This window comes from Pelodiscus sinensis, chromosome 22 (genome assembly GCF_052426305.1).
Source record: "Pelodiscus sinensis isolate ZL-2025 chromosome 22, ASM5242630v1, whole genome shotgun sequence".
Lineage (NCBI taxonomy): Eukaryota > Metazoa > Chordata > Testudines > Trionychidae > Pelodiscus > Pelodiscus sinensis.
The window spans coordinates 8019127-8046692 of NC_143073.1; the positions used below are offsets into that span (position 1 = coordinate 8019127).

The 27566-nt window shown below is 55.5% G+C and overlaps 1 protein-coding gene across 2 annotated transcripts in view; it reads left to right on the forward strand.

The window, feature by feature from the left end:
- The first annotated feature begins 729 nt into the window (after positions 1 to 729).
- BCAN (brevican) overlaps positions 730 to 27566 on the forward strand; it is a 66863-nt gene continuing 40026 nt past the window's right edge. The window contains exons 1-4 of one of the 2 annotated variants that reach the window (XM_006113895.5): positions 730 to 876; positions 1573 to 1713; positions 17185 to 17271; positions 23753 to 24145. In XM_006113895.5, the coding sequence (XP_006113957.3) occupies positions 17193 to 17271; positions 23753 to 24145 (472 nt within the window). In that variant the 5' untranslated portion in view covers positions 730 to 876; positions 1573 to 1713; positions 17185 to 17192. Of the gene's footprint in view, positions 877 to 1050; positions 1156 to 1572; positions 1714 to 17184; positions 17272 to 23752; positions 24146 to 27566 lie in introns of those variants that run through there. The other variant, XM_089772442.1, reaches the window with a different exon arrangement.

The following is a 27566-nucleotide window of genomic DNA, read 5'->3' on the forward strand; positions in this document are numbered from 1 at the left end:
TTAAACTTTTATGCGCAGAAGGCCTCAAGGCAGCCTCCTAGAAGGTACAGGCATTTGGGAACAGTCAGGCTGACAGATCCAGGTTCATTGTCTTTCCCTATCTGGCTCCCTTATGCTTCGGGCAGGTCTACATTTGAGCCGGCAGCTGTGACTCCCAGCTCGTGTGTTCACCGATGTGTCCGCAGCAGGATGGGGAACTGCTCAGACCAGCTGCCTCAAATACAACCCTGGCTGGCTCAACAGGCGGCTGGCACGAACCACCAGAGACCTATAGGCAGGGATGTTTATCGGAGCTGGGAATTTCACTTCCCAGTGCAAATGCAGATGTGCTCTTAGATTGGCAGCTCTCATTTTTTGGGTCCCATACAAATTTGTAACACGGGACCTCTCCCCCACACATACCACAAGCTGCAGCCTGGGCCAGAACCCCCACAGCTCAGTAAAGTGCACCCTCCCCCAATATGGGGTGTTGGGAAGGGACTGTCTTTCTGTCCTGTGTTTGTACAGCACCTTGCACGCTGGGTGCCTATCCCAGGCAACCCAGTAACCCACACTCCAAAGAACAAGGTGAACAGGATTTTGTTCCCCACCCTGCGCCGCAGATGCCAGGTGCCTATCGGAGCTGCTGTCTGCTATTAAAGAAGCGGCGTTAAACGAGGGGGAGGGGGAACCCCATCTGGTCCGTGCTTGTCACTAACTTTGCTGTCCCTCACTGTAGCCAAAGGCTACGCCGCCTGATTGCGTCCCAGGATATTGGAGAGACAAGGCGAGTGAGGTCAGATCTTTTCTTGGACCAACTTCTATTGGGGAGACAGGGGAAAGCTTCCAAGCCACTGGGATCCATCCGGCCTCCCCCAACAGTCACAAAGACTCTGGGTAATTTACATGACAAAGCCGCAGCCACGGTGGCTCACAAATAGCACCCCTCTCTCCTGTCCCTTTGTGCTTTCAGCCAAAGGCTGGAAATAACTCAATCTGGGGTCCAAACTGCCCCCACTCTCCTGAAAGGGAGACTGTGGGGGTGGGCTGTGCATTTCTGTGTGATGCACAGTGGTGCATTCAAGGCATCGATCAACATCTGTGCTGCTAGCTACGGCAGGTAGCCATGCGTGGGCTTACTTAAACCCGCGTATGTGCAATGAGGAGCCGATCGGGGTAAGGGGACTAGACGGGGAGGTGGAGGGGGGGACACATCCTACTTTTCTCCTTAGCACTTTGGATTGCAAACTCAGGGGCAGCAGCAAGTTTTGGTGCATTGGGTTAAACATGTGCCCAGCTGCAATTTTCCCCTCTCTTTTCTCTTCTTGGGATATTCTGCTGGGTTTTGCCAGTCGCAGAGGGGGAGGGGGGAATTTTGCCAACACAGCATTGAATTAGAGAGCCATTTGTCAAGCTATGTCATTTCTTGGCACTCTTTTTTTTAAAGGGAGGGGGGAATAAAAGGAGGAGGGAGGTGGGGGGGAGGGGGCGTGTGCACATCAGGGAGCTTGTTTCAAACTGGCTTCTGCCTTGCCTTCTGCCTGAGCTCCTGGTTGTATATTTGATCTGTGCTCTCTTTTGGAATAACTGCAGTTCACCTCTGCATTGGCCCACTGCAAGACCCAGCCCAGTTCGGGAGGAAAACTTCTCACTCTCCGGCTGCCTTCCCAAGATCCGCACCCACCCGCCTCCCCGGAATTTTCACCCTTCCACTCGGCTGCCTTCTCAGGAGAGGTGAGTGAATGACTTTGATGTCGCTGCTTCCTTCTGGGGAAACAGAAAATTGCTGCACTTGGACTCTGATTTCTTCTGGATTCTTTCGAGGCTGGTCCTTTCCTAGCCGGGCTGAGTAGCAGCTACTCTCTGAACATTCCCATTGATGTACTGGGGCTACGGGGCTCCCCAGTGTTAAAAAAGCGCTCGCCGTTTGGCCCTGGGGTATCTTTTTCCAAGTGCGACTAGATGTATTGTTCTTTCTCCCTCTTTTTTAATGACTCCTAGTAAGAGGAAAGCAGAGACAGGGAATTAGGAGCCAGCCTATTGCAGAGTTGGCCAGGCAGATCTATTTCCTAGTGCAAACAATTTTTTGGGGGGAGAGGGGGGCATGGCATGTGTGTTGCAATCCACGCATGAAAGGACCTGCTGTGACTATCCCACCTGCAGCAGGCACAGAATCAAAGAGGGATGCCTGTTTCTCCAGCTGGGCTATTTCATGTGGGCTGATGGGGATTTGTCCTTGGGTCTGGGATGCTCCAGAGTTTCTCTCTCCCAGCTGAACATTTTCATTTGCAGGCGAGCATGTCTATTAATAGAGCATCTCGTCCTTTCTATTATGTGTGCGACTTCTCCCGCCCTCTTGCTCCTTCACCGCTCCGGCCCTGCATATGAGCGTGACAGGGGGAGGGAGTTTTAATTATTTTTATTTCCCGATTTTTTAAGTTGCTCAGAAGAGGGAATTTAGCACTGGCCAGCGATCTTGCATGAACGGCCGCGGAGCTTGGACCTTGCTGTTTGCCCTTAGAGGGCAGGTATCGGCAGGGCAAGCATGTGCTAGCCTCCTTCTGCTAATGCAGCTTGGAGCTCTGCCCCGGCCAGACTGTCTATAACGAAGCAGGAACAGCAAGGAGGCCTGTGGCCCCTTTTAGAGAGTAACAGATTTATTAGGGCCTCAGCTGTCGGGGGTTCAATAAAACTCGCTCCCGGGGCTTTTCGCTGAGACTGTCAATGATTTGGGGGGAGGGATGTTCTAAGAGCGGGTAGCTTTCCTAAGAAGGACGGGCTAGTGGTGCCGGCACTGGGCTGGGATTCAGGAGACCTGGTTTTTTGTATGTGACCTTGGGCAATTCACTCCAGCCACCTTGTGCCTCAGTTCCTCCCCTGTAAAATGGGAGACAGGGCTGCTCCCCAGGGGTGCAGGCAGGGTAAACACCCACATGGCTGCAGCAGAGAGGCCAACTGAGCACCGGGTGAGCTTGCTTGGGGGGTTTGACACAGGGGTTCTTTGGTCTGTGCTATGCAGCGGGTCGGTGGGAAGGAATCGAACGGCCTGGAAATCCATAAGATGCCCTTTGCATCCCCTCTGCAGCAGAAGCCTGGTGTGTTTTCTAGAGAGCGGCTTTGCAGGGAACTGAGTTGGGAGAAGGGGGCTGACTTAGCTCCATCCGTTTGCAAAGCAAAACCCAGCAGATTCCTGAGTGGGTCCCACGGAGAAGCACAGAAGAGCAGCCGTATCCAAGCCCATATAGCGCGTCAGTTGCAATGACACCCCCCCAGCTGCTAGCTCATGACTAACCCACCCCAGGCAGGGCAACAATGTTTATGGTCTGTGATTCAGCCGGCCGGAACTACCCTTCAAACACACCCTATGCCCTGTGGAGCTAACAGACCTGACCAGTGTTCCCTGTAAGCTGAGCGTTTGAACGACCACCCAGGAGACATTCAAATGCCACCAGGCTGATTAGCACAGCACCTACCGCTTCCCACAGCACATGTGTTTCTATTGGTGGTGCACATCTACACATGCCTTCGTGCACCAAACAAAATTTATTCCACACATGGGTGGAAAAAGTTAGAGGGAACATTGGGCCTGATCCTCAGCCTGTTGAAATCCATGGCAGCTTTGCCAGGGAGCGCTGCAGAATCAAGCTCTCTGCTCCAATAGGACGGTGTTCCTGACGGCACGTCTCCGCTTAAACAGCTTCCCAGTGTAATGCTCATGCTACCTATGTCCATGGAGGGGTTTTCCCCTCAGTGCCAGCAATACTGCCTCTGAGAGGTGACAGCCAGAGCATAAGGAGAATTTTTCCGTAGACCTAGAGTGGTCTACACCAGGGGTTAGCTATGATGATGGACGTCCCAGTACAAACCAGTTCTCTGTTTCCAAACTGGTGAGGGAATTAAGACCTTTAATTACATCTCCTTTTCCCCCCTGTGGTTAATTGTAGGGATGTGAAAGTGTAACCGTGTACACAATTACATGCAGGCTCCCGGTATGTGTGGGGAGTGGCTTAAAAACCAGCTCCCTGTGCGCACCAGGTCCCTGAGAGCCGACTGCTGCCCCCATGTATACAGCAGTTATCTGGTTACGTAATTAAACACATTTTAACATCCCTAGTTAATTGATGTCTATTTGTCTTGCTACAAAAGTTTTTGCTCTTTTTGAAACTGTCTTCCTGTTTTAAGATCAAATCCCTCCTTTTGTTCAGAGCACTTAAAAGCACAGCCATCACATAGGAAGAGATAGGCCCCGTCCTGCAGTGCAGGCAGGCTAAATAGGTGAGGGGAAACTGAGACACACTGAGACATGACTCCCCCCAGGTTAACGACAGAGCCAGGAGTAGAACCCAACTCCCATCCCAATGATCTGGGGCTACTAACTAAATGCTACCTGGCCTACTGCAAGGAGATTTTGTTAAGATGGAGGAAACTCAGTCCATCCCAGGGAGAAGCCAGTTTGGAACAGAACTTTCCCCCAGTGTGTGGTATCCTGGGATCTAGGCTTTGGGTTCTTGTACTGCGCTGGCCACTGCAACATCTGGGCACCTGCCAGCTGTGGATTAAGCGACAGCCCTCCGTGGAGGTTGGTTTCGTCTCCCCGCACAGGTCCCCTCCCCGCTTTTGGCTCAGACCGACTGCGGAGTTACCACGCTAGGCCTGCAGCCTGCAGTTAGGGGGCTGCCGTGGAACAGGATCAGTCCCTGTCCAGTCTGGTTTTTAATGACCCAAGCACTAGGGGATGCCAGCACTTCCCTGGAGCATTCAGTGCCTTGTTCCTAATCTGGTCCTTGTTCCTTCCCAGACAGCTGAGGCAGAAAGGAACCCACCCCATGGGTGTACCCTTCCTGCCACAGTGCTGGGGGCCAACCCCCTCTCTCTAGCCACCTGACTACGGCCGGGGGTTAGAGACATGATGCGGAGTCAGCACGATGCTAGATCTCTGATCCTGTGCACACACCCCTCTCCCGCCTCTCTACTCCCATGGAAGCTACTTGCGGGAAATACAGGGTCAGTTCCCGATTTCAATTTTTTTTTTAACGTCCACGGCCTGTTTTGGAAGCGCTGCCCCTGAAAGGGCTAAACCATCCCCGCCAGAGAGAGACGTTAAGCAGCAAGCGAAGGGGGAAAGGGGGATTTTCTAGCCAAGATGTGTAAGGAGGTATCCAGGTGCGAAACAGAGGGACACCGGGCTGTGGTGGAGAAGGCTCTTGCACCAGCAGTGTGGAAGGGGAGGTGACAGCTGGGACGAGGTGATGGGACTGAAAGACGCTAGTGAAGGAACTAAGACAAAGGGGCTGCCCGTGAGCTTTGGCCTGGGAAAAGTAGGGTGGTGGGTTCAAATCTTACCACCCACCCTGGAAGCAGCTGAACAGCCAACGCCAGCTGCTGCAGAGCTGGAGCTGGTTATAGCATTCGGAAGGCGGGATACCGGACTTCTTCCTACTCCAGTGCTTTGAAACCAGCCAAGAACACCCAACCGAAAATGGGAACCTGCCACTTTTCCTTCTTGCAGTCAGAGGTTCCCTGAATCTTTATGCCAAGCAGCGGGAAGGGTGGAAAACTGGGCACTGATTTATGGCTGTTCCACATATTTCAGAAGCACTCTGGACGTGTATAAGTGACTCCAGTTTTCTGTCTGCTTCTTAGTGCATTTGTAAAGACGGATAGCCTGGCCTAGAGGAGTAGGAGGCAGGATGCTTAAGTTCCCTTTCCACTGAAGATGGTCTAGTAGTTAGACTGGGGCCGACAGGAAATCCGGATTCCTTGGTTAAATTCCCAGGGAACATATCAAGAGTGGGAGGAACCAATAGGACTCCTGGGTTTTATTCCCAGTTCTGGGAGGGGAATGCTGTCTAGTGGTTAGAGTGGAATGGCAGTCAGAACTCCAGAGCTCTCTCCTATGCTATGTCTAGATTACGGAGTTTTTCCGGGATACCTAGCTCCACCGTGTCCAGGGAACGCGTCTGCTCTTCCGATATTTTTTGAGGAAGAGCAGACGCGTTCTTTCGGAAGCCCTGCCTTCTTCGCTTCACAAGGAAGAAGAACTTTCTGAAAGAGGAGGTTTTTCCAAAAGTTGGCCCACTGTAGACGGGCCAAATTTCGGAAAAGCCTCTTCCGAAAAAACAATCGGAAAAAAAGCAGCAGTCTAGACATAACCCTAGTTTTGCTACTGTGTATTGATGGGCAACTCCCCCCCCCTCCCCGCAGCAGTTTGTGCCTCAGTTTCCCCTTCTGGTGAAATGAGAATTCATACAATGCTTTGAGAGGAATAAAAGCAAACGATAGGAGTATAGTCTAAATGCTCTCCTGAGCTGCCTTGTTGATACCAAGTACCACACACTGCAGCGGGTGGGGGGAGGGGGGAAGAAGGGGGGAAAGGAGTGCAGAGTTGAACTTGCTCATTCCAGAAAGAGACAGGCATAAGAACTTATTAATGTATTTTAAATCACAAACTCGGATATCAGGCCAAGTTCCAGTCTGGATAATGATGTTCTGCCTGATTAAATGCTGCCAGAGGCTTTAATGGGATGTGGTTTCCTTCTTCACTTCCTCCCTGAAATGGTTCTGTTTGTGCAGTTATATGAGGCCACTGTGCTCCAACCCAGAAGTGGCTGCATTTCAGCACTCTTCTATTTGCATATAGCTCTGCCCAGCACCCAGACACTTGCGAGACACAACAGGGATGAGAGTTATGACTTCAAGCTTCCTGTGTTGTCGCTGGACTAAGGCATTCCCTGCTTTTATCCCAGCATACCCCAAGCCCCTTTCTGCTGAAGACATGTCTGAGAAGGGTCACACTGTGCTCCCTCATCTTTACTGAGTTAATGCAACAAACTCCTGTTGCTCTCTGCTAGAGGGTCACAGGACTGCGCAGTTCCATGCCCAGTTTGGTAGCTCTGTGACCACAGGTGAGTCCCATTCCCATTCTGTGCCTCAGTTTCTTCCTCTTCAAAATGGAGCTAATACTCCTTTAGCTCCCTGGGTTGTTATGGGGATGCCCTCTCAAATCCCAAGCACATCTTCATGGATTCATGTGGGAGACTGTCTTTATAGTCATTTCCCCCGGCAGGAAGAAGACCCATTTCTGCTGCCAAGGGGTAGTATTCCGGGGCTCTTAGAAAACCGCTCCAAGCACTTGAACCAAAAGCAGTATTTCTCAATCTGGGGCCAATATGCTGCTCGCGGCCCAATCAGCACACAGAACTGCAGCCCATGCAAAAAAATTGCTCAGAGATTTCTGGAACAAGATCTAGCACATAAACCGGGGGCATAGAAAACTTGGTTACACTCCCCAGCATAGCAGGGAGCCTGTGAAGTAATAATCAGCAGGCCTAGCTCTTCTAGAGAGCTTCCCATCTCTAAGCACTTTGCAAAGATCAGCAGCATTATTCCCCACTGTCCAGACAGGGAAACTGAGGCACAGAGTGATGAGGTGTCTTGCCCAAGGTCACCCTGCAAACCAGTGGCAGAGTCAGGATTAGAACACCTGTCTCCTGTTTCTATTCGGCAGCTGTGCCCACTAGGCAAGCTGATATAAAGCAGCAGGATTTTAGCCTCTGTGTGTGTGTGCATGCGCATATTTTTATGGACATATGCATCTATGTGGGCAGTTGTGTCTCTGTAGGTGTATACATGCATGTGTATATGCTTGGGGTGTGTGTTTATGTATGTAAGTGTTCACACCGGGGTGAAAGTAACTTAAATTTCTTACGGGTCCTGTCCTATTGCAACCTCCCTTGTAGTCCCCTAAGACAGTACCTATAAGAAATTTAAGTATGGGATGGAATGTGGAGGGCCCAGGACAGAAGGTCGATGTGTGTGTGGGGCTGGGGGTGCAGGAGTCAGAGCGGGGGCTCATGACAAGGAATGGGGGGTGCAGGAGTCAGAGTAGGAGTTTGGGAGGCATGAGGGGGCTTAGTGTAAGTGATGGGGGACTCAGGGCAGGAATAGGGTGTGTGGAGGGGGCCTCAGGGCAGGGGGTTGGGGATGTGTGGGGGTGCTCAGGACTGAGAATGCAGCCCCCCCCGAGTACCAGCCTTCTGAATCCCGGGGCTGGAGCCTGTATGTGCTGCAGCAGCCAGTTGCTTACTGGTGCTCCATACCGGGGTGACCGGCTTACTTCCACCGGTCGCGCACACCCAAATGGTGAAGGACGCGGGCGCATGCATGCAGTTGTACAGTGTGTGTGTGTGTGTGTGTGTGTGTGTGTGTGTGTGTGTGGGAGGGCCACGGGTGTGCTTGCACGGGACTGTGCGTATCAGTGTGAACAAGCATGTGAAGGAGATCTTCCCATGCTGCCGTTAGCCACTCCCCTCCCACAGACTGCATCCTGGCCTTCCCCCTTCCTTCGCTCTCCGGGCTGACTCTCTTTGCCCTTCACCAGCCCAACGCTCCCAGCCCGGAGGCCCCCACAGGGCTGACTCAGCACAGAGAGAGCCAGGTGAGAGAGAAGGCGCCGCTGACATCCTGTCCCGAGCAAACGGACCCTTCCCAGGCTGGACGTCTCACAAATCTCCAGGAAATCTTGACTCTGTTAGGATCTGCAAGTCAGCAGTAGCTAGGGGGCCCCAGCTGAGATCGGGACCCCCTTGTACCGGGGGCTTTACGTGGCCACAAGACAGTGGCTGCCCTGAAGAGCTTGCAAGTGAACGAAGGCAAAGAATGGGAGGGGAAACTGAGGCAGAGAAGGACTGAGATTTGCCCTGCAGATCAATGACAGAGCGGGGAACAGAACCTCACTACAGCCCCCTTCCACTGCCATAAAGAATCCTTTATGTAAATGCAAACCAGACCCCAACGGCCCACTAGTTGAGATTTACACCTAGCAGGATTCCCATGGTCACGGAGCACTCGCCGCTCCCGTTGACTTCTATCAGGATTGTAGGAACGCACCACACACCCGGAAAGCGTGTGCCATGTCCTCCTTCCTTCCCTTTGTGAGGGAGAACAGCCTACCACTGCTGCCAGTGAACGGAGCTATTCCTTTAGCTCACGTGACTGAGAGCTGCCCCGTGAGTGTGAATGCTCTGGCTGCTGGGTTCCATCCCCGCTAGCGCTGCAGGGGGCGCTGTGACAGGTGCTCAGCACTGCCGAGCCATCCGGTGGCTTCGGTAGGTCACTGAATAGGGAGCAGGTGCAACTTTGGCCTAAGCAGTTTGCTCAAGGTCACAGCCAGCCAGGGACAGAGGACCCTCCACTGCACTCAGGAGCCCCTTGCGGGGGGTAAAAGCCCCCTCCCTTCGAATCCCTCTTGTGCAAGGGGCCTCCATGGCTTTTGGGGAGCTGGCCTGCAAGCTCTGCTCCCAGCAGCCTGCAGAGGGGGTGGACTGGGGACTAGGTCAGATTACTTGGTTCTCTGAACATTCGCTGGTTCCCGGGGGGAAGGGGTGGCGAAGGCAAGTGAAGCGTAAGTTTGGGCAGCCTCTGGGCTGCTGTAACGGACACCAGGGACCAGGCAGAGCCCTGCCGAGCGCCAGCATGAAGGGAAAAAGCCTTTAAACAGGCTGACAATGAGGCCACCGCTCTCCGACTGGGAGGTAGCCCGGTCTAGTGGGCGGAGCACGGGACTGCCTGAGAGTCAGGAGACCCGGGTGTGTTCTCAGTTCTGCCCCAACTTGCTGCAGGACTGTGGGCTAATTTGTTCCCGTCTCCTTGTCCCAGTTTCCCTCCTGCCCTCTGTTTGTGCAAACAGAGAGTCTTGAGGCGCTGTAAACGTACAGCGCCTAGCACCGGTCCTGGCTCGTGCTTCCAGGTGCTATTACAAGAGCAACAGCACCTGTGTGAGCTGACTGCTGGACCTGCTGGACCTCCGGGAGCTCTCTGACCGCGTTTCAGAATGGAAACCTCAGCTCTCCCCGCCCATCAGGTTTATTCCTCTTCTATAAGCTCGCCCTGGGCTCCGGTTCATTGTGCCCACACTATCAGCCCTCCTGGGCCATCTCTGGAGTGGCGGGTGCACGCCATTGCTCTCGTGGCCTAAGTGGGACAGGTCGCCCGTGGCTAGCGTGGCCTTGAGCGACAAGCCCAACTCGGTGGGGTGCATGCCGGCTCCGGGAGGCGACGTGCGTCTGGCCAAGCCCACGCCCTTTGCTCTCTCGACAGCGCTGGATCTCAGCGGGCATCCCCTGCTCTCTGAGCCAGTGACTCGGAGCGGCAGCCGTTGGCTTTTGAAACACAGGCCCTCCGCCAGCCGGATCCGAGCCGCTGGGTCCTGGGAGCGGCAGACTCCTCTGCTGAATGCAAGCGGAGAGGAAGGAAGCAAGATGTGCCGGCGGATGGGGGGAAAGGAAGTCCATGGAGATGGAGCTGTCAGAGGGCGACACCTGCCCCGCTGGAACAGAGAGCTCCACTGTCCACCCCTGTGGGGTAACCCACAAGGCCCTAAGTCACCGGCTGGAGAAGCTGACTCCCTCCTGTTCCGGCTCCTTGAGGCTGCTGCCAAGTTTCTCTTTGCCGTCAAGGCGGCTCCCGGATGCTGCCATCACATTCTGCCCCCCTTGGTGCATCCCACACTGGAAATTCCCTCCCTGCCCCCAGCCCAGTGCTGGACAGAGGAGCTGTAACGTTGGCAGGCGGAACCGAACCTGGGACCTCTGGAGCTTAGTGCGTGAGCCTCTACAGCTTGAGCGTCAAGCCAGCTGGCTGGCCGCTCAGGCTGAAGCCCGGATTCGTTCTTCTCTCTGTTCGTGGTCTTGGTGCCACTAAACGGGACAGTGCCCCACACCCGGCAGGCGCGTGGATTAGAGCCAGCTCTGCTTTCTGAGAAGAACAGAGGAGACCAGTGGCCCAGTGGATAGAGGGATACCGAAGACCTGAGTTCTCTCAGTAGCTCTCCTGGCCCTGCTATGTGCCTCAGTTTCCCCTCTCGGTAAGATGGAGATAGTGAAGCAGCCCTCCTTGGGCAAGTCTGTCTAGTCTGGGGCTGGGAAGCACTCCCTAAGAACTGGGGATTGGTCAATGGGCCACAGAGAAAGGACCCAGCCCTCCAGCGGACACCCTCACGGCCTCCTACTCATGCTGTGGGTACTTCCACCCCCCTACGAGTAGGTGTACGACTCCTGTTGCACACTCCACCCATACTACAAGCACCTGCTTTGCTAACAACCGGCTGTCTCCCCAAGCTGGGTGGCTCATCCCCAGCTGCACCGTAGACGCCCCCGTAGGCACAACCAGCTGTCCAGGGGCGTGGGTGGAAAATTCACCAGCCAGACCACGCACCCCTGGGAAAGGCTCTTTCTTCCCGGTGGATGCTTTCCGGGGGGAAATGGGCTGCCTGCAGCGTTTTTTTCTCCCCCCCCAAGCCAAATTTGAATATGAAAGAATCCTGATGAGGCTGGACTGGAACGTTTCCGTTTTTCCCATCGAGAGGAGTTCTTGGTTTTAAACAGGCATCTGTCTATTCCAGCGACAGGCAACCGAGGCGCGTGAGGGGCCACGGGAGTGGCCCTGCGTCATCTCAGGGGGCTGCAAGGCTGGGGTCACCAAGATGGCCTCCCGGAACAGGGCGGTTTTCCTCACTGCGCTTGAGTCCTTAGAATGGGCCCATGGAGCTGTAGGTGCACTGGGATTGGCTGCAGAGATAGCGCCCGGTGCTCACCTTCATGCGCTCTGGCTTGGGGGTCACTTTAGCACCACCAGCAGGAAAAAACCCCATGTGGATGGAAACCAGAGGAATTGTGGGCCCCATATAGTATCCCGATGGGTGGCGTGCAGTCCTCCACTTGTAGGTTGCCGACCCCTGGTCTAGTCTGGTGGGAGGCGCGAGATCAGGCAAATCATCAGTTGCCAGCCCAGGAAAGGGGGGGATTCATATAAACCAGCCCCTTCTGCTTGCCCCGGGCAGCTGGAATTTTAAGGCAACGGGGCAGGACGTGCTTTGAAGATACCATGGGAGCTCTCGTCACGCTGCGTGGAAAGGGCGGGCTGGTCTTTGCAAAGCCGAGCAGCCGTCCGTGGACAGCCTGTCCAGGCATGTGTGATTGCCCATGGGAGTGCACGCATGTGGGTGCATGGGCAAGCGTGTAGGCCCTGGCGGTGTGCACAGAAGCAGCCGCACGTGAGGGCACATGCATGGGGGAGAGGAGGTGCGTGCCGACGTGCGATTCTGCACCCGCGGGTGCGCAGGCCGGTGCACGTGTGGGGCAGACGCTGTGGATGCCTGTCGAAAGGGGGACTTCTCTTCCCCTCCTCCTTGGAAACGGGCCAGGGTCGGGAGGTGCTGCTGCTGACTCACTCTGCAGCCAAGTCCCTGGAAAGCCACCTCCCGTCTCTTCTTTGCTCTGGTTTCCTGCAGGCTGACAATGCACCTTGTGATCCAGGATGACTAATCCTCACATGGTGTGTGTGTGGGGGGGGAGGGCCTTGAATGAGGGGCAGAGCAGGTGACCCTCCAACAAGGAGAGAAGCTGCTGAGAAGGAAGGAACTGGCTCGGGGCAGTGGAGGGGCAGGAGAGGGGCTGAAGAAATGAGGGTCAAGGAGGAGTTGGCAAAGCTGGGGACAAGCCAAGCAGCTGCCAGACTCCTCTGCTTCCAGCCTGCCGGGGCCCCGGCATCTCATCACACACTGGCGGGGCGAAGAGGAGCAGCTATGTCCAGCCAGTGCCCTCAAACTTCCCCACGCTGCTGCTAAGAGCCAGCCTGGAGCCTTCCTGCTGGTTCCAGTGCTGCCCAGGGATGGGAGAGGCATGCCCCAGGGTTGAATTCTTGATCCATGGGCCACAGATCTAAGATACCGGAGCCTGACTTTATGCCCCCTGGGGACATCGTTCAGACGGGGAAGAGGTGACCCTGGGCAATGTTCCCTCTATAGTTTTCCATCCCTGTGCAGAATACATTTTGTTGTGTGCACCGAGGCATGTTCAGATGTGCACCACTGGCAGAAACACCAGCTGTGGGAGTCGGTGGGTGCTCTGCTAATCAGTTGGGCGGCAGCTAAATCTCTCCAGGGCGGCCGCCCCAGTGTTCCGCCTACAGGGAACACGGACCCTGGATTAGTCCTTCCCTATGTGCCCCACATCTAAGATACTTATCTGATCCTTCACAAGCTATGGTGTATTTGTCCTCACAACAGCTCTAGGAGGTGCTGGTCTTCCCATTGTTTCTTCAGGGAGACTAAGTAACCTACCCAAGGCCGTTGAGAGGGTCTGTGGCAGAGCAGGGAATGCCATCCCAGCCCTGACTCTCCAGTGCTTTATCCCTGGCACCAGCCTCCCTCTCCCTGCTGGCTGCAGAGAGCGATGAAGCTGGACTGAGCCAGGCGGTCAGCAGAGAGGGGAAATCACACGGCAGGGCCAGCATCAGCCCTCGGAAAACGTCTCGAGATGTATTCATCGGGAGCCGCAGGGGAGACGGGGAAGTCTCTTTGTGCCAAGTGGCGCTGAGAAAAGGCCGGGGATATAATAAGTTCTTTGGTCCGCGCTCGGCATTCACAGCCTGTGAGCAGAGAACCTCTAGCGTGAGCAGAATTTCAAAGGCCGGCCCTGTCAGGCTTCTCCCTGCAAAGGCTGTGAAATCCATTTGAAGCTCCCTGCCCCCGCCACTCCCGTGGCTCTAGCTACTGTCTGGGGCACACAAAGTCCTGGGGCACACACGCTACGCAGTGAACCCCCTCTCGGGTTCGGACCCCCAAAAGAAGTCCGGCCGTCCTGAGCACACGGAGTGAGGGGTTGCTTCCCACTCTCCATGGAGCTGGGAGATTTTGGGTTCAGTTTGCGGGGCTCTCTGGTTGTTGCCAAAGGCCAATCATCCTGGGCGGGGAAGGGGGCATTAGGCACAGTCCAGAACCGAGCCCCTGCATCCAAACCCCCTTCTCCCGGCCTCGGGAGAGTTGCAGAACTTGGCAAGCGCCAGCACCAGTTTTACAGCAGCACCGCCAGACCCAGATTCTCATTCACGCCGTCGGCCCCTGAACGCTAATTTAGATCCTTTTAACCCCCCATCCTCCCCGCCACACACACACTCTGCCAGAGATGAGTAGAAAGGTCCTTAGTGCACATTGGATCCCCGGTGTTCCCCTCCAGGACCCTGGCTTCAGTCAATGCACAGAAAGGCGGGTGCTCTGGGAACAAACCGGGGTGATGTAGCAAAGGTGGCTGTTTGCAGAGCCATTGGATGATTCAGGGTGGTCGCCCTCTCAGGGCCTCCGCGCTTTAGGGGAACGTGGGGCCGGGTAGCGGCAGCACAGCTGGCCTTGCTCCGCTCTGCCTGCTCCTGGCATCCCTCGGGGAGGGCGTCGGGGGCTTTGGGGACGGGGCAGAATGAGGGCAGAGCCAGGGGCAGAGACAGGAGGATCCTGGGCCCTGCGGCCCCTAGGGACGTTGTCTGTAGGATCATTTCTTGCAGAAGCTGAAGCTGTGCAGTTGTAACCCACACACCTACTGCGTGTGGTGCACTGGCCCATGGAGCGGCCCTGAGACCACGTACAGAGAGAAGGAGTCCCCTCTATGGCCTTAGCGGAGCACCAGCTGGCTTTTAATTCAAGCAATAGAGGCGCAGGCACTAAGCACAAGGGGTGCCAGGTTTGGTTCTGCCTGTTGGCGTTACACAGCGAATAAGGCAAGGGATGATGTCCCAGTTAAAACCCTTCTAGCCGCCCTGTAGAACTGGGTTCTATCCCTGCCTCTCCTCTCCAATTCTCATGTGCTGAAGGGCAAACTCCCAGCCTACAACTGAGGTGTTCTCTTTTTGTAGAGGCTAGACCCAAGTTGCCGGGGGCCAGATCTGCAGACCCACTGCAGGCTCACAACGGCAGCCAACACTGAGAGGACATGCACTGTGCCCCTGTGATTGTACAGCACCGTGCACAACGGTGACCCAGTCTGGGACCGGGGCTCCTGTGGGCTAGGGCAGGGCACGATATTTGCAATAACGAATGCTAAGTACACCGAAAACAAGCAAAACCAACAAGCTGGCCCCTCCTTTCGGCACCTGACAGACAGTTTTGTGCCTCAGCTCACCAGTTACAGAACAGCTCAAAGGAGGCCAGATTTGTGAGGCTTGATCCATTATCAAAAGGGAAACATGTAGGGTCTGTCTAAACTGCAGTGTAAGCCTGGGGTGAGGAGGCTTAGGGTCTTATGTCACCCCCAGGCAGGAATGGTTGAACCCTGAGTCTCAACCGGGGGCTGCAGCTTCTACACCAGCAATGGGCAATCCAGGCTAATGAGTGGCCACGTGAGTGGCCTCCTTCATTTCAGTGGCTCACTAGTTGGGCGTAACCAAGACGTTCTACCAGGAGGGTCGCTTTGCTCACTATACTTGTGCACCTAGAACGTGCGGGGGGTGCTGACTGCACCGTAGCAGCGCTGTGATTGGCTGCAGAGGGAGCGCCGGGTGTGCACAACACTGACTGTGAGCAAGCCACACCCCCCTCACTTTGCTTGCCCTGGCTCCACGTGTGGGTCACTTTAGTAACACTGGTAGGGGAAAAAATGACGTAAATGGAAACCAGCAGAATCGGGCAACAGTCAACACAATGTCTCACTGGCCTCATGTAGAACTCCACTGGCTCTAGGATTGCCAGGTGTCCGGTGTTGACCCGGACCGTCTGGTATTTCCGCCTCCTGTCCAGTAAAAAATTTTTTTCCCCAGCCAGGAGGCAAAAATACCGGACACCTGGCAACCCTACGACACACTCAGAAACTGGGCCCGGCCTCCGGACACCTCCTGGGCTCTGGTCCACCCCCCCTGGCCCTCCTGCTTACTTGGTTTCACAGGGAAGCTCTCTTCTGGCTCGATCAAAAAAAAAAGATGGCCGCTGGCAAAAAAATGCAATGTCTCCCCTGGGTCTTAGTGCTCAACCTCTCCTCTTCCTCTCCCTAGTCTGACTCTGCACGCAATTAAAGGGGCCATACTGTTTTTATTTATTTATTTATTTATTTATTTATTTATTGCTTAATAACTCTTGGGGGTCCTTTCCCCCCCCCCTCAACAACTTTGGTCTCCCTCCCCCTTTTTTCCCCCCCTCAACAGAATTTTTCTGGTGGTTTTTTTTGGGGGGGGTTGGGGGTTGTTCCGTATTTTTTCTGAAACCATCTGGTAACCCTAAATGGGTCGCAGGCAGCCCTTGGGCCAAGGTTGCCCACCATGGCCTTATTCAGGCCCGAGTCCCACCTCCCAAATCCCAGACTGTCCAGCACCCTCCCAGAGCCCAGCCCCTCCCGCCCTTGTCTTGTGGTGCACTGTGGGAAATCTTGACTCACCACCAAAGCTGAGTGTGCAGAGAGCAGAGAACGTCAGCCCATGGGATTGTGGGATACTCTGGGTTGACTCTGACTGCACAGGGCAGTGTCTATAGTGCATAGCAATAGGACTTGAACCCTGGGTCCCGGCTTGACTCAGGCTCGGATCCTCTCCTGCTTTTGGGTCCGGGGGCCCTAGAACTGAGCCATGTGTGTAGATGGAAAAGAGTTCGGCTGGAGCCTGAGCTTATACTGCAATAGATATTCACCATGGCTTGGGGGATTGATACACCTGTATTCAGTGCTGAATTTAGGCGGTGGGTGGTCAATGACACATGGGACGAGGATGATCTTGATTAACTTTCCCCTTCTCTGAGGCTACGTCTACACTGCGGCAGGTTTTTGGAAGAGGAAATGCAAATGGAGGGCTCATTTGCAAATCTCGCGCTCTCATTTACATATTCTCCTCCGATCCTTTTTGAGGAAGAGGTTTCTGTGATAAAAAGCTCTGTGTCGACGGGGCCATTTGTCGGAAAAAACCCATTTTGCGCAAGTGCCCTTATTCCTCAAAAAGTTTACAGGCTCTTGCACACAAAAGGGGTTTTTCCGACAAACGGCCCCGTCGACACAGAGCTTTTTATTGCAGAAACCTCTTCCACAAAAGGGATCGGAGGAGAATATGCAAATGAGAGCGCGAGATTTGCAAATGAGCCCTCCATTTGCATTTCCTCTTCCGAAAAACTGCCGCAGTGTAGACATAGCCTGAGTGAGCAGGAAGTCTGTGGAAAATATACTGATTATTTCATGACAGACGGTATCATGATGGACACACACACCAGGGGGCTGAATTAAGGTTACATGGGCAACCTTAACTCTGGCCTTTATAGAAGGTATTTATGTATGCAAATGTATCTTTTTCCAGTCCCTCCTTCACCCTGAATAATTCTTATTGTAAAACCCAGGTATTTTCCAGTAAAAATTGAAAATGAAGGGGCTTACTCACTCCTCTTATGTTTTTCCTCCCTCCCAGGTGGAGTGATGACCGACACCATGCTGCTGCTCTGGGTATTTGCCCGCCTTGCTTTTACAGATGCATTTATCTCTGGGGACAGTACAGGTAATGCCAGTACCCTCTGAGCCAGTTGGCAGGCAGCTTTGCAGGGACTGTACATGAAAACTGTTCAACACTGGTTTGAGAGGCAGTAGGACTGCATAGGACACCGGGCTGCCCCTCTAGAGACCTGGGTTCTAGTCCCAGCTTTGCCTCTTCCCCCTCAGCTTGGGCCAGTAACTTCTGTTTAGTATGTCTCGTCTCATTGGGTCCCAGGCAGTGATCTGTCCCCTACTATGGGCGCACACAGAGCCCAGCACAATGAAACCCTGGTCTTGCTCTGGGTAGGTCTCTAGGGAGCACGTCTACACTAGGAAGCTATTTTGAAATAACTCCCGAAATGATAATTTCGAACTAGAGTGTCCACACTACGGGGAAGCCTCGAAATTAGTCCGAGGCAGGCTCTGTTCATGTGGACACACTGCCTCGACTTAGAGCCCCGGGAAGCACCGGGGAGTCTTTGGTCTGAATGACGCCGAGGAGTTGTTATTTCGAAATAGCGGCACCTGAGCGTCCACACTACCGCTATTTCGAAATGAGCGTCACTCCCTGTGGAAAGCAGGAGTTGTTATGTGGAAGTAACTAGCCCCTTCTTTTGAAATAACGGGCTTGGTAGCGGGGTAACTCCCTAGTGTAGACCAGGGCTAGGTCAGGGGGTCTCAATTCCCCCCCCCCCATGCTGTAAACACTTCACAGCCCACCTGTGCTACTCTAACTGGTTGTTCCAGGCTTTTCCATGCAGCAAGCAGGGCAATTGGCCATGGGCAGGACCGTTCCTAAGCCGGGGGAGGGCACGGTACCCAGGGAACCCACCCCCACCCTGTACGCCACTGCCTTGCCCCCACTCCCTGTTCTGTCCCCTTGCCTGGGAGGCCCGGTGTGGGGCAGCACTAGGGGTTGCCTGGGAGGCCCGATGTGGGGCAGCACTAGAGGTTGCCTGGGAGGCCCGGTGTGGGGCAGCACTAGGGGTTGCCTGGGAGGCCTGGTGTGGAGCAGCACTAGGGATTGCCTGGGAGGCCCGGTGTGGGGCAGCACTAGGGGTTGCCTGGGAGGCCCGGTGTGGAGCAGCACTAGGGGTTGCCTGGGAGGCCCGGTGTGGGGCGGCACTAGGGGTTGCCTGGGAGGCCCGGTGTGGGGCAGCACTAGGGGTTGCCTGGGAGGCCCGGTGTGGGGCGGCACTAGGGGTTGCCTGGGAGGCCCGGTGTGGGGCGGCACTAGGGGTTGCCTGGGAGGCCCGGTGTGGGGCGGCACTAGGGGCTGCCTGGGAGGCCCGGTGTGGGGCGGCACTAGGGGTTGCCTGGGAGGCCCGGTGTGGAGCAGCACTAGGGGTTGCCTGGGAGGCCCGGTGTGGGGCGGCACTAGGGGTTGCCTGGGAGGCCCGGTGTGGGGCGGCACTAGGGGTTGCCTGGGAGGCCCGGTGTGGGGCGGCACTAGGGGCTGCCTGGGAGGCCCGGTGTGGGGCGGCACTAGGGGTTGCCTGGGAGGCCCGGTGTGGAGCAGCACTAGGGGTTGCCTGGGAGGCCCGGTGTGGGGCAGCACTAGGGGTTGCCTGGGAGGCCCGGTGTGGGGCAGCACTAGGGGTTGCCTGGGAGGCCTGGTGTGGAGCAGCACTAGGGGTTGCCTGGGAGGCCCGGTGTGGGGCGGCACTAGGGGTTGCCTGGGAGGCCCGGTGTGGAGCAGCACTAGGGGTTGCCTGGGAGGCCCGGTGTGGGGCGGCACTAGGGGTTGCCTGGGAGGCCCGGTGTGGGGCGGCACTAGGGGCTGCCTGGGAGGCCCGGTGTGGGGTGGCACTAGGGGTTGCCTGGGAGGCCCGGTGTGGAGCAGCACTAGGGGTTGCCTGGGAGGCCCGGTGTGGGGCGGCACTAGGGGTTGCCTGGGAGGCCCGGTGTGGGGCGGCACTAGGGGTTGCCTGGGAGGCCCGGTGTGGGGCGGCACTAGGGGCTGCCTGGGAGGCCCGGTGTGGGGCGGCACTAGGGGTTGCCTGGGAGGCCCGGTGTGGGGCGGCACTAGGGGTTGCCTGGGAGGCCCGGTGTGGAGCGGCACTAGGGGTTGCCTGGGAGGCCCGGTGTGGGGCAGCACTAGGGGTTGCCTGGGAGGCCCGGTGTGGGGCAGCACTAGGGGTTGCCTGGGAGGCCCGGTGTGGGGCGGCACTAGGGGTTGCCTGGGAGGCCCGGTGTGGGGCAGCACTAGGGGTTGCCTGGGAGGCCTGGTGTGGAGCAGCACTAGGGGTTGCCTGGGAGGCCCGGTGTGGGGCAGCACTAGGGGTTGCCTGGGAGGCCCGGTGTGGGGCAGCACTAGGGGTTGCCTGGGAGGCCTGGTGTGGAGCAGCACTAGGGGTTGCCTGGGAGGCCCGGTGTGGGGCAGCACTAGGGGTTGCCTGGGAGGCCCGGTGTGGGGCGGCACTAGGGGTTGCCTGGGAGGCCCGGTGTGGGGCAGCACTAGGGGTTGCCTGGGAGGCCCGGTGTGGGGCAGCACTAGGGGTTGCCTGGGAGGCCCGGTGTGGGGCGGCACTAGGGGTTGCCTGGGAGGCCCGGTGTGGGGCGGCACTAGGGGTTGCCTGGGAGGCCCGGTGTGGGGCGGCACTAGGGGTTGCCTGGGAGGCCTGGTGTGGGGCAGCACTAGGGGTTGCCTGGGAGGCCCGGTGTGGGGCAGCACTAGGGGTTGCCTGGGAGGCCTGGTGTGGAGCAGCACTAGGGGTTGCCTGGGAGGCCCGGTGTGGGGCAGCACTAGGGGTTGCCTGGGAGGCCTGGTGTGGAGCAGCACTAGGGGTTGCCTGGGAGGCCCGGTGTGGGGCAGCACTAGGGGTTGCCTGGGAGGCCCGGTGTGGGGCGGCACTAGGGGTTGCCTGGGAGGCCTGGTGTGGAGCAGCACTAGGGTTTGCCTGGGAGGCCTGGTGTGGGGCGGCACTAGGGGTTGCCTGGGAGGCCTGGTGTGGGGCGGCACTAGGGGTTGCCTGGGAGGCCTGGTGTGGAGCAGCACTAGGGTTTGCCTGGGAGGCCTGGTGTGGGGCAGCACTAGGGTTTGCCTGGGAGGCCCGGTGTGGGGCAGCACTAGGGGTTGCCTGGGAGGCCTGGTGTGGAGCAGCACTAGGGGTTGCCTGGGAGGCCCGGTGTGGAGCTGCACTAGGGGTTGCCTGGGAGGCCTGGTGTGGAGCAGCACTAGGGGTTGCCTGGGAGGCCTGGTGTGGGGCGGCACTAGGGGTTGCCTGGGAGGCCTGGTGTGGAGCAGCACTAGGGGTTGCCTGGGAGGCCCGGTGTGGAGCTGCACTAGGGGTTGCCTGGGAGGCCTGGTGTGGGGCGGCACTAGGGATTGCCTGGGAGGCCTGGTGTGGGGCAGCACTAGGGGTTGCCTGGGAGGCCTGGTGTGGGGCGGCACTAGGGATTGCCTGGGAGGCCTGGTGTGGGGCAGCACTAGGGGTTGCCTGGGAGGCCCGGTGTGGGGCAGCACTAGGGGTTGCCTGGGAGGCCCGGTGTGGAGCAGCACTAGGGGTTGCCTGGGAGGCCCGGTGTGGAGCAGCACTAGGGGTTGCCTGGGAGGCCCGGTGTGGGGCAGCACTAGGGGTTGCCTGGGAGGCCCGGTGTGGGGCGGCACTAGGGGTTGCCTGGGAGGCCCGGTGTGGAGCGGCACTAGGGGTTGCCTGGGAGGCCCGGTGTGGAGCAGCATTAGGGGTTGCCTGGGAGGCCCGGTGTGGAGCGGCACTAGGGGTTGCCTGGGAGGCCCGGTGTGGGGCGGCACTAGGGGTTGCCTGGGAGGCCTGGTTTGGGGTGGCATTAGGGGTTGACACCCCCCCCCCCCATGATGTCAGTGGGAGCCAGAGCAACCTGGCAGCCTGCTGTGCCCACCGCCCACCTCCCACGGCATTCTGCAGAGCGCAGCGGGCATGGAGATGGTGGAGCAGAGCAGGCTGCTGGGTTCCTCCTGCTCCTAAAGCTGCACTGAGTGCAGGGGTGGGTGGGGGGTGACTTCTGCTAGCACCTCGTGCCAGGCTGCCCTGGCCCTGTGGGTCCCGTTCATAGGACTGTTGTACATTCACTGTTCCCACTAACATGTGGAATAAATTTTGTTCTATGCACCAAGGCATGTGCACCACCCACAGAAACACCTCCTGCCGGCTGTGGGTGCCTTGCCAATCAGCTGGGCAGCATTGGAATCGCTCCTGGGCAGCCGCCCAAGCACTTAGTTTACAGAGAACCCTGCTGGGCCCGTGCAGAGCCAAGCCCCCAAGAGACAGGAAATGCCAGAAAATGTCCTACTGGGTCATATTCATCCTGAGACCATGTTTAATGACATGATCGTACGCTCCCAGCCTCCGCCACAGCACACAGAATGGAGGGTGCTCTGGGGATGTGGCTGAGGGGTCCATGGGAGCCCTGTTGGGGTAGAGTTGGGAGGGGTGCAGAGGAAGAGAGAGGGACGGTCTCACCGCTCTTGCAGTTGAATGTTGTCTTGCAGGCAGACAGCCACCGTCGACCCGGAGAGGCAAGCTGTGTGTGGGAGGCCTAACTCCATGCTCCTGGAAGGGGGCGGAGCCTCATTAAGAAGGGGCGGGGTCAAAGGCAGTCAGCCCTTAGCCCCGCCCAGAGAGCTCCAGGCCCCTTTGAAACGCCGGGTCCCTGTGCAATTGCTCCCTTTAACCTCCCCGATTGGCAGGCCTGGATTCGATCCTTCCGAATTCCCACGTGATGCAGGGCAAAGTGCTTCAATCAAAGGGGGCTGATTGGCACGCCTCCTTTTCTGAGTGCCTGGCTTGAGGCCCAAGGGTGCGACTGGCAGCTGTCCTCAGCGGGAGCGGGGCTTTGACCGTACGATGCTAAGATGGGGATAACAGCACCCTGTCCCTGCATGGGGGTGGCGGTGAAAACAGAGTGACCCCTGAGCCTCTGACTGGGCAGGGCTGAGTAATCACCCGTGAAGCTGTGCTGCTGCGCATCTTAGAGAGGTCACTGCTGCCTGCCCTGCCCCCGCACAGGCAGCGGCCAGATGCTCTGGAGCCCTTTGTTCTTCGTGGCTGCCTGTTATTGAAACAGGCAGCTCCCATTGGCCGGTTTCTGGCCAGAAACTGGCCAATGGGACTGTGCTGCCAGCAGGAATAGCTCCTAAAGCTTTCCCTCTTCCTTTCCGGACTCACAGTTTTTAAAGAAAAACCACCCTGCTGCGTTTCTGAGCTCCCTGCAGCGTCCGTGGGCTGGATCTGGTGGCTTAGTGGGCTGGATCCGGCCTGTGGGCTGTATTTTGTCCAGGCCTGGATTAGCTGCTCACCAAGCGAGCCCTGTCCATTCTGCAAGCAGGGGCAGGGAGAGGAAAAGCATGTGATCATGTGATTACAGACTAGCACCATGCATATGCCCACGTGGGCCCAATCACGGTTGCACGGGCCAAGAGCATTCCGGCAGTTCCCAACCTTGGAGGGCTTGACTTTGCAACATGAATGCTTGTTTTGTTTGTAATTAATCAGAAAGAATAAGGAGCAAATCCTGAAACGAGTGAGGGACTCTGGGATTAGAGACCGGTGGCCAAATCCAAGCGTGAAGCCAACGGAGTCACATCAAGGGTGAATTTGGCCCAGAGGTCGGTTTCTGGAGCACGTTTTAGTTAGGTCTCTACGGATACCTCCACCCTGCAACTCAAGGCGCGTTCTCAACTTGGGTTAGCTAACTTGGGTTAAAAGAACAGCAGAGACCCCACAAGTCAGCTCTCAATGTGGGTAGCCGCTCAGATTAAAAACCCCACGGTTTGTACAGCGCCAAGCGCATGTCTGACTCGGTGCAAAGGTAATAGAACTAAAAATAACAAGATGAGGGAACGTGGGGTTGAACTTGCACTGTGAACTAGACTGGCCATGGTCTCACTGCTCTTTTAACGCTACTTGGGAACTAACCCAACACCCCCACTTGCACTCACAGCAGTCAGATCACAACTCCGATGGTGTCAGTGTGGTTTTAAACCAAGGAAGGTCCAAGCTGACAGATGTCACATTGAAATCCAGGTCCAAGAGGGATTCACAGGCTGTTAAAATTGCAGAGGAATCAAATGGGGGTGAAGAGACAGCAAAGCATCAATTTATGGAGAAACTTGCCAAAAATTGCAGTGCACTGGCATGTGTGTGTATGCGACTGGACAGAATCAATGGACATATGTGTGTTGTTTGTGGCCGTACCTCAACCAATGGAATTGGTGAGTGTGTGTGTGTGTGTACCACTGGTGGCACAAGTGTGTGCATCCTTGTGCGCGTATGTTACCAATGACCTCTAATGGATGGAATCGTTACTGCCTATTTGTGTGTCATGGCCCCTATACTGCGCAAAGCTAATGGGGCGTCTCCTTTCGCTCAGGCAGCAGGAGCTTGTGCTGGTGGAGCAGGGCAAGCCAAGTGCTATCCCCACAGAAGACAGGCAGCCACAATGTGGCTAAGCCATGGATGGCTGCCAGGAGTATGCAGGCCCTGCCTCGAGCGTCTGTTGACCTTTTGTTTCCCTCTCTCTTCCAGATGACCTCAAGGCTCTGAGCGTCTCCATCGCCAAACACCCTCCTATCCGGGCAGTGCTGTCGGGCACCCTCACCATCCCTTGCCACGTCACCTACGTGCGTCCCCTGGCCACCTCCAGCACGGCAGGGCGCCGGGCAGTGCTGGGGGCGCCCCGGGTCAAATGGACCTTCGTCTCAGAGGGGAAGGAGGCTGAGATCCTGGTGGCCCGGGGGCAGAAGGTAAAGGTGAGCGAAGGCTACCGCCACCGTGTCTCCTTGCCCTTCTACCCGGCCTCGCCCACTGATGCCACGTTGGTGCTGAGCGAGCTCCGGTCCAACGACTCTGGGATCTACCGCTGTGACGTGCAGCACGGCATAGAGGACGGGCATGACCTCGTGCAGGTGAAGGTCAAAGGTAAGAATGCCCTGACCCTACTATCCATGGTTAGCCGACAGCACGTGTAAGACACCTCCTGTGTGGAGCTTCTCCCGCTCTCCTTGGCTGGGTCAAGACAAGAGTCTGACAGAGGCTTGTGTCTTTTAATTAAGGGTTGGCCACATCATGCCACACCTCTATGCAAATGGCTAGTGGTGGGGATCAAACTGGGAACCCCTGGTTGTAAGGGCAATACCTCAGGCTATGTCTAGACTGCAGGCTTCCGTCAGAAGAAGCTTTTCTGGAAGAGATCTTCCAAAAAAAGTCTTCCGAAAGACAGCATCCACACTGCCAAAGCGCATCGGAAAAGTGATCTGCTTTTTCGACAGATAGCGTCCACACTGAATGGACGCTATCTCGCATATAAGCTGTGATTACTATGGGCAGAATGGCCACCAAGGCATCTCGGCTTTTTCCTCTTTCTTCTTCTTGCGAAAGAACTCCCTTTTCCACATCCACACACGCCTCTTTGCAAAAGAGCTCTTTCACAAAAAGGCTTCTTCCTTGTTGAAAGAGGTTTACCAATGCTGGAAAACCCCCTCAGTTCTTTCGATTTTTTTTCAAAAGGACGCAATTGCAGTGTGGACGTAATTGAAGTTTTTTTTGGAAAACCCGCCGTTTTTCCAAAAAAACACTGTAGTGTAGACATACTCCCAAAAGCTCGTCTCTGTTAGCGACTGCTATAATAGTGTTATTACTAGAAGATTTACCCCACATTGCTCGGGTCCTTAACTCAATTATTTTTTGTTTTTCTACATTTAAATCATTGCTCTGGGGTGGGGCCGGGGATGGGGGATTCAGGATATAGGCTGCCCTGGGGAGAGAGGGGACTACCTTAGCCCTCTCCCAGCGCAGCAGCTAGGGGCCAGATGAGAAGCGCCTCTCCATGGCCGCTGCAGCCCCAGCAGGAACATTCGGGGAGGGGTGCATGTCTCCCACCTGGGGGACAGACAGACACACAGACAAACTCTCTCAAATATATCGTAGATAGCTGTTCCTTTCTGAACTCCTGTCCCCAGCTGGCCCAATGGGGTTATACTGTCCCAGTCCCCATCTCTGGCCCCTTGCTGCCCATCTGTGGTCATTATATAGTATAATGGTCCTTGCTTTCCATACCATATCCCCTGCTGGCCATTCTATAGCAGAGCTCTTCCTTTCGATTTTATGAGAACCAATCCCATTCTAGGCACATCCCATTGTCCTGGCACAACCAACCTCTGAGCTTTCTTTAAGTTATAAGAGGAAGCTTGATACCAAATGCGACGGTCCTAGTTCTTACCGTTTAGGAGGAGTTCTTCCACAAATTAATGCACAGACGGCTAGACAGAGATCTGTTTCTAACATATATAGATAGATATTATATTACTACATCTTGTTATGCCTTGCTTGACTTGGCTTTCTTCATCTAGACGCTACATCGTTAACCCCACTTCCGCTTGCCTCCAGATCTGTAAACATAACTTCCCACTCACACCGCACATCCTCTGCTGACCTCCGGTGGTTGATCAGCTAAAGGATAGCAGCCTACTATAACTGCTGCTTCTTAGAATCATAGAATCATAGGGCTGGAAGAGACCTCAGGAGTCCCCCTGCCCAGGAATCCCAACTAAATCAACCCAGCCAGGGCTTTGTCAAGCGGAGACTTAAAAACTTCTACGGATGGAGATTCCACCCCCTCCCTAGGGAACCCATCCCAGCACTTCACCATCCTCCTAGTGAAATAGTTTTTCCTAATATCCAACCTAGACCTCCCCCACTGTAATTTGAGACCATTGCTCCTTGTTCTGCCATCCATCACCACTGCGAACAGCCTCTCTCCATCCTCTTTGGAACCCCCCTTCAGGTCCAACCTGTTGGAGTTGCTCTTTTTGATGATGCAGTAGCTATCTGGGCTATGTTGCAGGGCGTTTAGGGTTCAATTGCTGATGACTCCCCATTGGTCATTTCATGGAGTGGCCTTAAACGAATATTTGTATTAATTGCCAGGGCTGTGGGAAAGTTTCTGTTAGATCATTATTATTAATGTCCCTTTGATTTCCCTGGCTAAACCAGACAAAATCCTTAATGTGCTCTAAGTCTATAGAATATTTCTCCCAGTTTCAATTGAACACTTCCTTCTCCTCTCTCTCTCTCTCTCACACACATATATATTCAAGTGTCAGTCCTATAAGATTGTCAGTTTCCTCCCACCCATGAGACAGATTGCATTGCTTATGGGAAAAGCCCCTGGCAAAGTCCAGCTGGCAACACATCCTCTCCTCTCCTGCCTCCCTGCCCCTTCGCATTGTTTTCTGCCTTTCTGCAAAACTGGCAAGATGCCCGATTTCTCCCATTTGTTTTAGAAATGTTTCCGGCTCCTCTGAGTCCTCACTGGACACTGCCAGACATGCAATTTACACCGGAGTGAGGGCAGCTTGGTTTAAGGGAAGATTTCCTCTGCAATTTAATCTGTGGTTCTTTAGTGCAGGGAAAGCATGGTCTTCTGGTTTGAGCTTAGAGCCAGGAGCTAGGACTCCTGCCATGTGTTCCTAACTTGCTGGGTGACACTGGGGCCATCTTTGTGCCTCAGTTTCTCCATCTGTAAAGGGCGGGAGGTGACTATCAATACCTGCCCAGCATAGGGGGAAGCTGGGAGTGCTAGTTTCCATCAAGATCATTGCGCAAAAGGGCAAAACTATGCATACTATGCATACTCGGGATCTTTTTCAGGGGGATAAGGCAACACGCCACATTTATTGAACATCCATAGATCAATCAATACTTAGCATATGCATATGACACATTACACTCATGCACTCTCACACACACACAACCACACTCCATCTTGTTGTTAACAAAAGTTGCTCCCCCTAACTGCACTGGCCAGGTGAGTTAGATGGGGGAGGGGGGGAGCCGGGCTTCTGCCCATCCAGATCGATGCTCCCATGTTAACAAGATGAAAACCCGGGGTCCCGCTGCAAGATGCCTCCTATTTATCCCGCTCATGCAGCCAATTAGTCATCACCCCTCCTTTCTTAATGCTGCTTCAAAGAGAGTTCTTCCAAGGGCAGGCACTTGCTGCTTGACTCCCAAGGTGTCTGTCTGTCCAGTCTTCTTAATGAGCTCACTTGGCAGGTATTGTCTTGGGTCTGGCTCCCAGACCCTCTCCACCCTTGCAACTGCTGCTGGAGGTGCTCCCCTTTCAGTCTCCTTTCACACCTCATTCATTTCAACAGGGCAATCAAGGAAAGGGGAGAGCTCAAAAGACATTTTTTCTTACAAGATCTATATATCTTAATACAAAGTTATAGGAGAAATGTTCCAGAGATTCTATAAGAACACTTAAAGATATATCTAAAAGGACAAGATCTTAATACAAAATATAATACTACAGGGATTTCTCCACACTTACCCAGCATTT